The 14,651-nt window shown below is 40.8% G+C and overlaps 1 protein-coding gene across 4 annotated transcripts in view; it reads left to right on the top strand.

Annotated features, from left to right (window-relative positions):
- Positions 1-10,602, top strand: part of LOC108718158 (diacylglycerol kinase delta) — a 49,118-nt gene extending 38,516 nt beyond the window's left edge. For 3 of the 4 annotated variants that reach the window (XM_018265820.2, XM_018265817.2, XM_018265818.2), the window contains 8 exons: positions 665-799; positions 1,039-1,205; positions 2,207-2,309; positions 3,981-4,073; positions 5,990-6,100; positions 6,474-6,588; positions 7,432-7,562; positions 9,083-10,602. In XM_018265820.2, the coding sequence (XP_018121309.1) occupies positions 665-799; positions 1,039-1,205; positions 2,207-2,309; positions 3,981-4,073; positions 5,990-6,100; positions 6,474-6,588; positions 7,432-7,562; positions 9,083-9,169 (942 nt within the window). In that variant the 3' untranslated portion in view covers positions 9,170-10,602. The remainder of the gene's footprint in view (positions 1-664; positions 800-1,038; positions 1,206-2,206; positions 2,310-3,980; positions 4,074-5,989; positions 6,101-6,473; positions 6,589-7,431; positions 7,563-9,082) is intronic. The other variant, XM_018265819.2, reaches the window with a different exon arrangement.
- The last annotated feature ends 4,049 nt before the right edge of the window (positions 10,603-14,651 follow it).

Here is a 14,651-nt window from a genome sequence, read left to right as displayed (position 1 = left end):
AGATGTTGCTCCCAATGACCTCAAAGCAAGTGCTTATTTTTGAATTCCTGGCTTGGAGGCAAGTTTTAGCTGCATAAAACCAAGTGTACTGCCAGACAAAGCCATCTGTAGACTGATATAGGGACTACCAAATGGCCAATCACGGTACTTCTATTGCACCACCCCGAAACATTTTTCATGCTTGTGTTGCTCCCCAACTCATTTTACATCTGAATGTGGCTCACCGGTAGAGTTGCCACGTTTTTAAAAAAAATTTACTGGCCAGTGGTGGTGGCGAGATCTAAAGGGGTGGCACCATGATGCAAAAGGGGGGCGGATCGGTCCGCATCGCTCAAGGGCAAGATAACGAAGAAAACGTAAGTTTCTACCAGAGGGCAAGGGCTTTTGTTAAGGGTATTAAAAAATTACCGGCTGCTACATCGCCAGTAAATTTGTAATACTGGCCCCAGCCCTGGCAGGTGTTTTACCGGCTAGGCTGGTAAAATTCCCGGCCGGGTGGCAACCCTTCTTACAGGTTAAAAAGGTTGGAGAGCCCTAGTCTACAGTATACTTAAAGAACAAAGCACAGTATATCCCCTTTTTCAGCATTAGTTGACTGAATGGGGAGAGTATTTACTTTTGATGATTGTGCTGCTAAGCCTGATTTTGTCTTTTCTGTCCTTAGTGTCGAATGGTGAAGATTACAGTGCTGGGAGATGAGGGGGTTCCTGTGCAAGTGGATGGAGAAGCCTGGATTCAGCCCCCGGGGTTTATCCGTATAGTACATAAGAACAGAACACAGACACTCACCAGAGACAGGGTAAGCAGAGCAGTGCATTAACAAATGTACCAAAGCTTCAACTCTGGTGTTGAGAAATATGTATAATAGCAGTTGTGTTTCATGGACTGAGAGACCTGAATGAAATGCAGAGATGAACTGCAATAAAGTCAAAGTAAACGTTATTGTCATCCCAGCAGTATACTGATACACAGTGACAATACATGACATACTAGTAATAGATGAATATACTAGTGATGATTTTACCATGATTCTTTCAGGCTTTTGAAAGCACATTAAAGTCTTGGGAGGACAAGCAGAAATGTGACGTTCCTCGCCCACCAGTATCGCCTGTGTCTCCCACAGCTTTGCAGCCTGAGGAGCTTTCCGAGGATGAGACTGTCCAAGTATCACAGTTTGGCCAATCCGCCAGTGCACTCATACAAAGGTGAGCGTTTTTGATAATAAATCATTTTCATGACATTGAAATACTGGGAATATTGTTAATGTTCAGGATCACATGGCAAACTATCATATCAGATGCTTTCATTGTTCTACCTGCACCTAACCAAAAATATTTTATGGTTATTGCTGGGCAGTATAGATGAGCTACATAAGTATGGAGAGATATCATGATGTGGGAAATAAAGGACTGAAAATGGTTAACAAAGGCATAATAAGGTGGAATGAAATGAATGTTCATACTTGTAGCACCCACTTCATCTTCCTGGCCTTGAGCACATAGCCACAATAAGCTGATTAAGCAAGATAATGAATAAAATGAACTTCATAAAACCTTGCTGTTCCTGAATTTATTGCCCTGTTTTTGGTGTGTATTCACATTGACTTTATAGCTTAAAATGCTTTCATAAATATCAAGCTTTAAAATATAGGTTTGTGTGATGCTGCATTTAGTCATTTTGCCAAATGACCTTGTCACCAACACTACAAACAATCATGCCTTCAAAGACCACTAGACCATCGTTTTAGTTCAAAGCATAAATCGGATTAATCAGCCTGACCAACATTGACCTTACAGGGAGATCCTGCCTTCAGGCTATTTTCTTTCCAGTAAGTGAAGCCCTGATTTATAGGGGCTGGTGCTGTGTGGTATTATTCAGGCATGAAGACTGTATTGCTCATGGGAAATTCACACCTGCTGGGGTCAACATCTGACACGAATTTGCATTTTCCTGTATGAAGTGTCTACAGAAATGAAAAGCGTTTTGACTGTCTCTTTTCTGTCGGCTACCATGACCATAAAAACTAGGTCCTGTAGGCTCAAGAGTAACCAGAATACAGAAAATCTTAAGTGACATCATAGGATCAAGTTGTTTATGAGACAAGGTTACATAAGTTTTGGCCTATATGCCAAAGAAAAAAAATGTAAGGCTTCCATCAGTATAACATTGCAGCATGTAATATCAAATTCCTTCTTTCTCTCTACAGCATTAAGGAGATAGCTGTTACCCACCAGAGCATGGAACAGGAGCTAGCTCATGCTGTCAACGCCAGCTCAAAATCTATGGAAAAGGTTTATAAGAACTCTGAGGTAAAGACTGCTGATTCATTGACTCTAACAAAAGACTTAATAGGAAGATGTGACAATTCTAGGTTTTAAAAAATCACTAAACTGTTAGCCCTTCATTCCTCTTTCATCTCCTCTTTTCTATCCGCACTTATGTCAGTTCACTCTAGTTCATGGACAGATACAAAATAGGGCTTTATTTTAGGGATGCACCGAATCCACTATTTTGGATTTGGCCGAACCCCCCGAATCCTTTGTGAAAGATTTGGCCGAATACCAAACCGAATCCTAATTTGCATATGCAAATTAGGGGTCGAAAGGGGGAAACCTTTTTTAATTCCTTGTTTCGTGACAAAAAGTCATGCAATTTCCCTCCCCACCTCTAATTTGCATATGCAAATTAGGATTCAGATTTGGTTCTGCCGGGCAGAAGGATTCGGCCTAATCCGAATCCTGGCCGAATCCCCAACCAAATCCTGGATTCGGTGCATTCCTACTTTATTTAGATGAAATAGGCCCAAAAGTGTGTCTGTGACTATAATTGGAATATCGGCTACTACAAGAGACTTATCAAAATGAGACTTCTGTAAACTGCAGGGTGATTTCAGCCCCTGACCACTAGCTGAATCCTCTTCTATGTTCACGTATGGAAACCTTGAGTCTTCTTTATTGCGAATACACCCGTCGGATTTCAGCTCAAAAGGGAAAGTCGTGCTGGAGCTGACACATGGCTTTCGGACGCGAATAGAGAAGAGGATTCTGCTAGCGGTCAAGGCTGAAATCACCTGCAGTTTGCAGAAGGCTGATTTTGGTCCTGTTTGGTCCTAGCCTAAAAGAATTTAGAAAACCAGGGGAAATATTGTTGTGTTGGTTCCTGTGTCCATGCAGCAAAAGTAATTCAATAGCACTCCCACCAGCTGCGTAATACAAAGCAAAGCCACAAAAAAAGTGAATGAGAATGCAGTCTGGACTTGGATTTAAATTAGGGATGCACCGAATCCAGGATTCGGTTCATGATTCGGCCAGGATTCGGCCTTTTTCACCAGGATTCGGATTTGGACGAATCCTACTGCCAAATGGAATCCGAATCGCGTGACTTTTTGTCACAAAACAAGAGAGTAAAAAATGTTTTCCCCTTCCCATCCTAATTTGCATATGTAAATTAGGATTTGGTTCGGTATTCGGCCAAATCTTTTGCCAAGGATTCGGGGGTTCGGCCGAATCCAAAAAAGTGGATTCGGTGCATCCCAAAACAATTAAATTAGGGATGCACCGAACCCCCGAATCCTTGGCAAAAGATTTGGCCGAATACCGAACCAAATCCTAAATTGCATATGGCTGAATCCAAACAAGTGGATTCGGTGCATCCCTAATTTAAATGCCATTGCATTTCAAGTACATAGAGGCCCAAACAACCCTCCACTTACAGCAGCCCATCTGGCATTTGCCAGGATTCACAGATTGCCAGTCCAGGCCTGATGAGAGAATAATACATGGATGTTGGGTTCCTTTGAAAAGTTGTTATACAGCAAATAGCTACTTTATATGATTTAAAACTAATTCAAAGAAAACAATGATATGTAAAGAAGGGTGTTAAAAAGCATAATACATTTTTTTACCTTACCACAACCCTGATATATTTGATCACCAAATCATGTCTGTGTGTTTTGTTTGTGCTTTCCTTCCCCATCACAGAGCCTGAGCTGTAGTCACTTTATGGAGATGGTTACAAATGTACGAGCACTTCTTAATGAAACTGAACTCCTCCTTGCAGGGAAAATGGCATTGGTGAGTTGTGTATTTTATTTTTTATTTTTTTTTTATTCTTCCTTTTACTTTTTTTGGTGACATAGTTAATTTGGGATGAAAAAGGTCCAAAGTTAACCCCTCCAAACAAATCCCAATGCATATATATAATACTTCTGTTTGAAGGAAACTTTACAGAAAACTGCATCTAGTTATTGGACAGTGTTAAAGGGGTTGTTCACCTTCAAACACTTTTTCCAATTCAGTTGGTTTCAGATAGTTTACTGGAAATAAAGACTTTTTCCAATGACTTTCTATTTTCTATTTGTGACCGTTTTTCTCTAATATTGAAGTGTAAAGTTTCATTTTTCACCTTCTACAGCAGCTGCGTGGGCGGGGGGTCGCCGACCCTGTAAACTGTTCTAAATTGATACATTTAGTTGATTCGTTTCTTATCTTTGTCCCTGCTGAGCAGAATCCCTGAGTTTCTTTCTAGGCAGCTGTTAGATTTGATACAATAGTTGCACTTATATTTCCCATAGATCCTACTGAGAAATGTATCAAATAATTAGGGATGCACCGAATCCAAGATTCGGTTCGGGATTCTGCCAGGATTGGGCCTTTTTCAGCAGGATTCTGATTCAGCCGAATCCTTCTGCCGAACCGAATCCAAATCCTAATTTGCAAATGCAAATTAGGGGTGGGGAGGGAAATCACGTGACTTTTTGTCACAAAACCAGGAAGTAAAAAATGTTTTCCCTTTTTGCATATGCAAATTAGGATTCGATTCAGTATTCAGCTGAATCTTTCGCAAAGGATTCGGGGGTTCAGCCGAATCCAAAATAGTGGATTCAGTGCATCCCTACAAAAAATGTAGCAAATTGTAACAGTTCAGATGCTCCTGGATCACTGAGCTGCCAGACTGTACACCAGAGACAAGAACATTTAAACTTTAAAGAGGAACTCCACAAAAACATAACTTTAGCTTCTTAAAAAGTAAACAAAATTTCAAGCAACTGTGCAATATACATCAATTAAAAAATATGCAGACTTTTCATGATTTTAATGGTTTCTGACAGTTCCCTGAGCCCAGCCCCCCTGCTGAGCTGGCTGACTACTGTTACTTTGTATCATCAGCCATCTGTCCTCAGCCTGCATCCTCCAAACCCCACAATTCCCTGCACACGTGATTTCAATAAGGAAAGGAACATCACAGTGCAATGCATTGTGGGTTATGTAGTTCCTGCATGCTGTCTGTAAGCTGTGGAGAAGTTGTTACAATTAGTAACATCAGTGTTTAGTCCCTCCTTCCCTGCCAGGATTTCAAATGATGCAGAAAGAGAAGAAGAACTGTTAAACAGCATAGAGAATGAAAAACCTGTATGCCATCATCCTCTGCAGAAAGGCTTGAGAAAGGGCCCAGTGGGGTCCGAAACGTTGCCTTGCATGTATCTACTTTGTTTGGGGCCAATAAAGAAAATTTGATGCACTGATCTTCAAGTGTGGTGTGCTACAGCGTACCTGGTTTGCTACATGTATTATTGGATCACAGGCGGATGATCCTTTCACTGCTATAGCACCCTACCCAGCAAAAAGGGTTTTCTACAGGTGGAAGCTCTCCATATTTGTGTGGAATCATCCTCTGCAGAAGTCTATATCTGCTCTAGAATTGTCAAATTGTTTTGTCAGTGACATAAACGTAGAGATCGTCGTTTGACGACAGCCACATTGGACCCAACGATCGGATCACAATGCATCCGATACGGGCGGTCGGATCACGGGACCAGCTGGATTTTTTAACCTGCCCGATCGAAATCTGCCAGACTTTCGGCCATATATTGATCGGGGAAGCCCCTATGATGGCCCCACACACGGGCCAATAAGCTGCTGACTCAATTTGTCGGCATCTTTTATCGGCCACTGTATGGTGGCCTTTACTTAAATTTTTCTCTTTACAGCTGCTGGATCCCCCACAGAAGGAGCAACTAATGACATCTCTTAGCAACACAGAGCAGGAGCTGAGGAAACTGGGCGATATCCCTCGATTATGGCAGACTAATGAGGAAGAGGTATGAATCCCAGCATTCTTCAATCTACCACTTTTAGGGCAAGGGCCGACTAAATATTTATGCTTCCAAAGCAAAAAATAAACTTCTTGTAGCTTATCTGTAAACCGCCAATTGCTCTTTCTCTGGTCACCCATGGACAAAGTCTGTGTTTTAATAGAAAACTTCCCTTAGTCTTGACCTAAAGTTTCTGTTGGAGTTGTAACAATTCAGAACGTTTATTCTAAAAGAAAAAGCATCTTTCGTTAATTAAATTTGCTCAACACTTTTCTTTCTTCCTTATTATACTTTATGGTGGGTTTTTATTTTAGGTAGGTTACACTTCTCATTTAAGTGTAACAGACCATTTCTTTAGTAAAGTCAATTTCCTTCCCAGGGTGCCCTTGACTTTTCCAAATTAAGACGTAGCAGCCGGTTTCGACTGGTAAACAAGTTTAAAAAGGAGAAGAATTCAAGGAACAAGGAGACCCGTAGCAGTGCAGGACATCCAGGTAATGAATAAGCTGTGCGCGCGCATCGGACAGATCATGGTCTTTTAGCTAACAAAATGTGTGTAGCTTGACACTATAATACAGATTTAGTGCTTTATTTTATTATGGACTTGTGTAAAAAAGGATTTAAGGGCCAATAAACAATCTTATTTTAGTATGATACAGACGGTACTATTCTGAGACAGTATGCAACTGTTTTTTTATAGTCTGTGCATGAAGCAGAGATCAAATGTTTGCATAGAAAGATTAGCAATTATATTATCAATAACAATCTTCCTTAAATTGAATCTGCTTTTTGGTTAGTTGTTCACATTGCATATTGGAGAAAGGTGGAACAAAGATGGAATTTTTATCAGGCGCTGAATAGATCGCCCTTTTTCTCAATATATAATTCTCTTCATATTACTACATATTAGCTTTAAAGTGATGTGTCCCTTTAGCACTATTAAACCATATTACATTTCTTTCTTGCCTCTTTTCTCTAGGTCTGCTTGGGGGACACAGGGACAGTGGGTATAGCTGGAACCACTATCCCTGTGTCCCCCAAGCGACTGAGAGAAAGAGATTTAACGGTGAGTACACAAAATCTCCTTTTTCTTTACAGCCTTCAGTACTGGTTTAATATATAGCCTGAAATCTGAAAGTGACATATGTTTAGTTATGGGGCAGATCTACTAGGATTAACAACAAGGTTACTGCATATTTTGGGTGCACTGGTGTTGGTTTCTTTCCTTAATGAATCATTTGCCTTCTTTGCTCTTACTTGTGGCATTCCTTCACCTTGGGGAATAGTCTGTCTCTGCTTTGGGTTGTGGTTTCTTACTGCGGGCCTTTTCCTAACAGCTCATCTTTGGGGGACAGAGGAGGTGTCTCTGTGGCTGGAGCGGCTCAGCTTGTCTGAGTACAAGGAGGTCTTTACTCGCCATGACATCCGAGGCTGTGAGCTCCTTCATCTGGAGCGTCGAGACCTCAAGGTATTTCTTGCAGATTTCTGCACTTCCGTAACCAAATTAATCTGGCCCTAATGGCCTCTATTTCTATGTGATTTGTGGTTCTGCAGTTCTTTCATTTAAAAAAATATTTTGATATAATACAGGTAATATGTAGAAGGGCCTTAATGTACTGGAGGAGCTATATACTGTGCATAAGTAGGCTCAACATCTACTGTGTTTTTCTATATTGACATTGATGTAGGTTTTTCAGCACAATCCTTTTTTTAAATCTGCATATGATCTCATAAGGTAATCTTGTTCAAAAATGCTTAGGAACCAGTAAGTAGTGATGTGCGGGTTGGGATTTCCCTAACCTGTGCCCTCCCTTAGCCCGTGCCCGCCCGCATCCACACTTCCGGGTTGCTTTTATAGACCCACCCCGCCGATAACGCCACACAAGGGGTGGGGCAAGCAGGCAAAAGCGTCTATAGAAGACTAACCCGGCATTTGACAGTGGCGGGCGGGAAAAGCAGGAGGAGAGCTCAACCCGCACCTGCCCGCAACCCGCAAAGAAGCGTATGAGGTCGGCCCGAACCTGCCCGACCTGCGGTAATCGGGCCGTACCTCACTACTGGTAACCTTTTTTTTTTTTTTTTTTTTTTTTTTCTTCTAAAAATGATAGACTGGAGTTGGTGCAGGATTGTTTGTAAAGAAAATAAATGCTGGTGCTAAAAAGCCCTAACAAACTGCAGCATGCAAAACTAAAGATCTAAGGACCTAATAGAAACCTATATACTAGCTTACCATATATACTAACCTATATACAACCATACACGTGGCAAAATTGTCTGCCACCTCAGACAGCCTAGACTGTGTCTGTATATAATTGACACATGTATGGGGTCAAAATGACAAGCCAGTGGATATGGCCCTTTCCATTCAGCTCTACACTGGCCCCTGTGATTTAATAAGTGACCTAACGGCAAAGCAGTTACATAAACCCACTGTTAATACACTCTGTAATTCTGCATGCAGCATAAAGATTCTTTGCCCCTGCTCATTCTGGCAGACGCTCCTACAGTGCAATTCATTCATCTACTGTCTGCTACATTGTCACTGGGGCTGAATTATCCACACTGAACCTGGCCAATATCCCATGGCAGCCAATCAAATGTTTTTTTTTGTTGTTCTACCTGCAGCTTTCTGAAGAAAAACCAAATACTGCCCAGGTACAAATGTAATCAGTGTTAGTAAAAAATGTGTTCAGGGGAGAGTTTATGAAAGTGACAGCTGTTTTGGTGAAGATGTTTTAGGCAGGGGAAACCTTGGTGGGATTAACACCTTGGAATATCCCTGAGTAAAATGTTGACACCTTGAAGCAGTGTTGTAAAGTGATAGTTGCATCTCACCCATCAGAATAGTTAGAATTGTTAAGTACTATAGCCGGGAAGCTGCTATGTTGATTTCTTTTCTGTGTTTACGTTCAAAGTTAGAAAATCAAACCATAGCCAATAATGCTTAATATTAGCTGAAAATGCAGTAAAATTTTTGCTCTTCTGTAGGAACTGGGTGTGACGAAAGTGGGCCACATGAAGAGAATCCTTCACGGCATCCAGGAGCTGAGTCCGCCTCCTATCAATGCGGATTAGGATCTGTGTTCACTTCATGTATCACCCAGTCAGGGTGACTTGCCGCAGACAACCACTAACACTGTTTTGATCCTGGTGCAGCAGAGAACACAGATGTAATAAAACCCTTCTATTGCAACCAGTGAGGATGTGCCCAGGAGTGTGACTATGTGGTTGCACCAGTTTGAGCCTTGGGCATTTTTGCAACCAATCAAAGGAGATGTATGCTCATGAAATGTATACAACAAGGTGCTCCCTTTGCCCCTTTTTGTGTTTTAAATATAACTATTGGCATTTTTGTTTGTGTGGCATAATAATGGATCGTGCTGTATAAGTTCATGTGCCCTGAGCCAAAAGAATATATAATATATATATAGTGTCAGCATGAGATTACATGTGTGCTACCTCATGTTCCTTGTGGCAGAGACAACACTGCTGTCATGGTAGGAATAGCGCAAAATGCATTAACAGGTCACGTTCGTCTAAAAATTCCGCTTATAGACTTGAAGTCCTCAGACTACACGTTTCTTCTGGTGTAGCGGCTCTCCATTTCAACGCATCTACCACCTTTCACTCTCTGTTTCTTTTAATCCCAGTTTTAGTTTTTACTGTCCCCAAAATTTCGAAATAAAACATAAAACAGATTATTTAGTACTTCTCCAGACATTCAGCGCACTGACTGACCTAGGGCCTATTGAAAACATTGCACATCCAGCTTTTCGGTATTTGAACAAATCATTGTTTACATTTCTGTAGGTACATTTCTAAAGCAGGAACCGAGCTCTGGTCAAAATGATTAACCCCTAAGCGGCCACACCGGGGCACCAGTTTGTCACAACCGTCGCAGCTATGGAGTTAAATAATATGTAGGAGTTTGCTGAAGCAGTTTCTGGATTGTGGTATGGGGTTAGGGTTTAATGTAGAAGATTTAAGAGAATAGCACAACACCATGTATGTTGCAGGTGGGGAGCTTACCCCTTTTATTTAAAGTGACCACCTGTGCATCAACGTTTCGGGGGGATTAACCCTCCCTTCGTCATGGGGTTAGGGTTGCCATCTGGCTGGTATTTTACCTGCCTGGCCGGTAAAAATGTTGTTTGATGCCAATGTTATTTATAGGGAAAAACCATAAAAATATAAGAAGCCCGGTATTTTTTTTTTTTTTTCAGAAAAGATGGCAACCCTATATGGGGCCCATTTCTATTCCATCTTTTTTTTGGGCTCCTGATTTTTTTTACCCTCTTTGAACCTGGGCAGGTCCCTTTCTCCTTGTTTCTTTGTCTGCAGTGGGTGGGTAACATGTCTGTTCCCTCGGACTCTCCCTGACTCCCAATATGTGTGTATTTATTGTCCTGTGCCTTAATACAGTCATTTTCCCCCTTTTTAAAGCTGATAATAATGCTTGTAAATAGCAGTGTTGTAAATTGCAAACAGTAAATGATGTATTAATAGTGCCTTTTGTTCTTTTTATTGACTCTTTATTTTAGGTTAGGTTTTAGGGTCACTTATTATTACAAACTTTTTTCCATCACATCCCAAGGTTGTTACAGGGCAACCCTCTTGAAATAAAAAAAAATAAATAACAAAAGTGGTATAAAGGTGATACCTTTATTGGCTAATATAATCATAGCAAGCTTTTTCAAGCTGCTTATATTAGTTAGCCAATAAAGGTATCACCTTTATACCACTTAAATTATTTTTTTTTATTTCAAAAGGGTTGCCCTGCCCTGTAACATTTTTACTGGCTAACACGGTACATGAACTTTACCTGCAATCCCGAAGGGGCAAATTTACTAAAGGGCAAAGTGACGGTTGAAAATTCGCCAATGTGATGTAATTTCGGAAGTTCGCCGATTTACGAACGGCCGCCGGCGTAACTTCACTAGCGAAGGAGATAGACTCTAGCGATACTTCGCTCCCTAACGCCTGGCGAAGTTTCGCTCTGGCGAATGGACGTAACTACGCAAATTCAATGAGATGTGGATTTTACTGAACGTACCTCAGGCCAGGCAAAGTGCAATAGAGTAGATAGAACTTCCTAAAGTCCCAAAAAACACTGGTGTCTTTTCTTTTTTCCAGGGTGATAGGCTGATAGGTTACTTTTTTGGGGGTACCCAGCTTCCCCCCTATATTTCCTAACATATGGCACATAAACTATACACTGGGCTCATGTGTAGGGCAATATAACAAATTTATTTTATTAAGGTTTCCTGGGCTTGTGTAGTGTAATGTATTTGCTGCAACATAAACGTCCATTCAACTTTCACTTCCCACCGTATGCAAATTATGCAACGCTAGCGCAACTTTGCTTTGCTTGCCGCAGTAACGCTAATGCAACTTCGCCAGCGTTCGACGCCCTGGACGCAACTTCGGATTTTAATGAATTGGTGAATGTACGCCTGGCGAAGTGTTGCGATGTGAGCCGTCGCTGGCGAATTTTCAAAGGTTGGTAAATTTGCCCCCAAGGCTGCAAATACACGGTTATCCTAAAAATTTATTCACTGAGGTGGTGGGTTTTTCTCCATAATCTGGCAGTAATTGTGTTTAGTGCAGGGTAACACACATTTGCTGAGGGCCTAAGTTCCTTGCCCTGAGTACTGTATAAAATCAATTTTGGTACGTATTTTTTTTTTTTTTTTTACTTGACTTCAACCTTCAAAAGAAAAAAAAAACAAAAGTACCATACAAAGGATGTTGTGAAGGGCTTCACAAAGCCAAATGCAATTAATATGATATCCAGTTGGAAAGTCCTCTAATAATACACAATGGGGCAAATTCACTAAGATGCGAAGTTGCGCCAGGCGCAACTTCGCCGCACTTCGCCAGGCGTAGTTTCGCCAGGGCTCCGCAAATTCACTAAAATCCGAAGTTGCGCACAGGGGTAGCGTAAGGTTGCGGAGTTGCGCTAGCGTTGATTCGCTATATAAAGCGAAGTTACGCTAGCGAAGGCTAATTTGCATACGGCGCGAAATTCAAATTTCAATGGAGGAACACGTATCTGCACTACAAATGCCTAGAAAACCTTCAAATCAGCAAATAAAATTTTTATTTTGCCCTACACATGTGCCCACTGTCTAGGTAAGTTGCCATGAGTCAGGAAAAGTAGGGGGGAGGAAGGGGAGCCCCAAAAAATTTTCTATCTTTTTCAGCCTATCAGCCATCATGTAGAAAACACGCCAGCGTTTTTTGGGACTTAGAAAGAATTTTGACTTTTTTTTTTAAACGATCCCTATCTACTCTATTGCGCTTCGCCAGGTCTGAGGTGGCGAAGGAAGTCTAGCGTAAAAGGTAGCGTTCAGTACGCTGCGCAAGTTAGTGAATTTGCGTAGTATCGTCGCTAGCGAAGATTCGCCTGGCGTAAGGTTCCGAAGTAACACTAGCGAAACTACGCCAGCGTTCGTTAGTGAATTTGCGCAGTAGCGAAAATGCCAAACGCTAGCGAATTAACGCTAGCGTTCGGCGCTTCGCGGCTTAGTGAATTTGCCCCAATGTGTCAACACCACCCCTACAGATCAATATAGGAAATAAATCTCACCTGGGATCATGTTCAAGTTAAACCACAATAAAGGATATATGCTACACCGCTAAATAATAAATATTTCAAAATACGGCATTTTTATGGATAGGGAAATTAATTCCTGAATTGCTTCTTTAGCGATTATAACAATTTCCATTTACAAGACTCAATGGTACGAATTGCTGCACAAGAAGATCTGCGATAAGTGCTTAGCAAGGTGAAGATGCAGCTGTGGTTTGTTCATAAGCCGTTGTGTATATGTTCCTACTTAATCCAGTTCAAGGTCATTACAATTATTTGACAAGGCCGGACCCTGCTGTCACTGATTCTGTGCCTCAAGGGCTGTTCCACAAAACCACTTTGATTGTGGTGGGGAAGCCTGTAACAAATAGCCCAATGCTGTCTGTGATTTTCAATGTTGTGGGCCAGTGTATAAACTATATAACATGTTTGTGGGCAGCTAATTATAAATTAGTGTCATACATGGGGTCTTGGAAAAGTTTGCTATGTTGGGGATCACATTTGAGCTGTTGGCCTCCAGTTGGACAGTTTTGATGGCCCCTCACTTATTAACACAACAGAAAAATTATCTGGTCTACTGGTTGGAGGATTTTGTGAAATGAAAGCTACTATTCATGCTGGGGTACCTGGTAGTAGGGTTTTACACACAGCTCTTATTACGTTTATTTTATGCAAATTGTGCATATGAACTTGTGAAGCCTTAGTTAGTTGTGGTGTTAGCACTGTGATAAGCACACTTATACTTGTATAAACGCACCAGAGAGGAAAAAACGTGCCCCTTCTCATATGTACAGCTAACTTTTGCTAGCTGGTTATAATGGAGGCCCATATACGGTACTGCTAAAAGACCAAGTGCAAAGGATAACGGTAAGACCTATATATTACAGACTGAACCATACTAGCAAGCAACTCTGTATTAAATGTACAAGCATAGCAAATTTCAGCTAGGAAATTTTAAAGGGTGGTTAACTTTGTCAACTTTTAGTTTTATGTTATAGAATGTCCTATTGCTAGCAGCAGTGTCATTTATTTTTGTTTAGTTATTTGCCTCCCTCTTTTGACTCTTTCCAGCATGGATATCAAGAGAGATTTTCCATGGAAAAAAAACATGTTACACAAATTACTTGTACCCATATTTTGGTTTCCACACAAACCTAACAACAACATTTCTATAAATATATAAAGTAGCGAGTGTTGCACATGTATGTATAGTGTTATTCCCTCTAGAGTTCAAGTTAAAGCTGGATACATACAGTGAAGCCTCCATTTTACATACTTTAATTTTAAGTTTTTCCATATTTTATATATTTTTTGTGGACCCACCAATATATACAAACATATTGCGTAGCACTGTATAATGTATAATAAATTTCCCTGATTTTATATTATTTTTCTGGCCCACTGAAAAATGTAAAATGGGGTTCTACTGTACATAAAGTAGAGTAATGAGTGGCAGAAGGGTTAAAAGATGTCATCAAAAATACTAAAAAACAATGAGGTTGATACAGGAGCAGGAAGAGGGGGTGAGGTTCAAAAATATATATTATAGATATTTTTATCCACAAATATATATAGTGAGGCAGAGAGTTATTAGAGACAGAGAGGTGAGTGTGGGGGTAACTCAGCAGAATGAGGAGGGAAAGGGTAAAAGAGGACAGTGAGTAGACTGAGGAGGTTAATGTGCTTTGTGGCAAATGCACTGGGAGAATAGTTGTAGGCAAACCCCAAAGCCAACCTGTACCTACAGTGGTTTGAAAAACTATTTGCCCCCTTCCTGATTTCTTATTCTTTTGCATGTTTGTCACACTTAAATGTTTCTGCTCATCAAAAACCGTTAACTATTAGTCAAAGATAACATAATTGAACACAAAATGCAGTTTTTAAATGAAGGTTTACGTTATTAAGGGAGAAAAAAAACTCCAAATCTACATGGGCCTGTGTGAAAAAGTGATTGCCCCCCTTGTT

This window comes from Xenopus laevis, chromosome 5S, assembly GCF_017654675.1.
Source record: "Xenopus laevis strain J_2021 chromosome 5S, Xenopus_laevis_v10.1, whole genome shotgun sequence".
NCBI classification, from domain to species: Eukaryota; Metazoa; Chordata; class Amphibia; order Anura; family Pipidae; genus Xenopus; species Xenopus laevis.
This window is presented reverse-complemented; position numbering and strand designations above follow the sequence as displayed.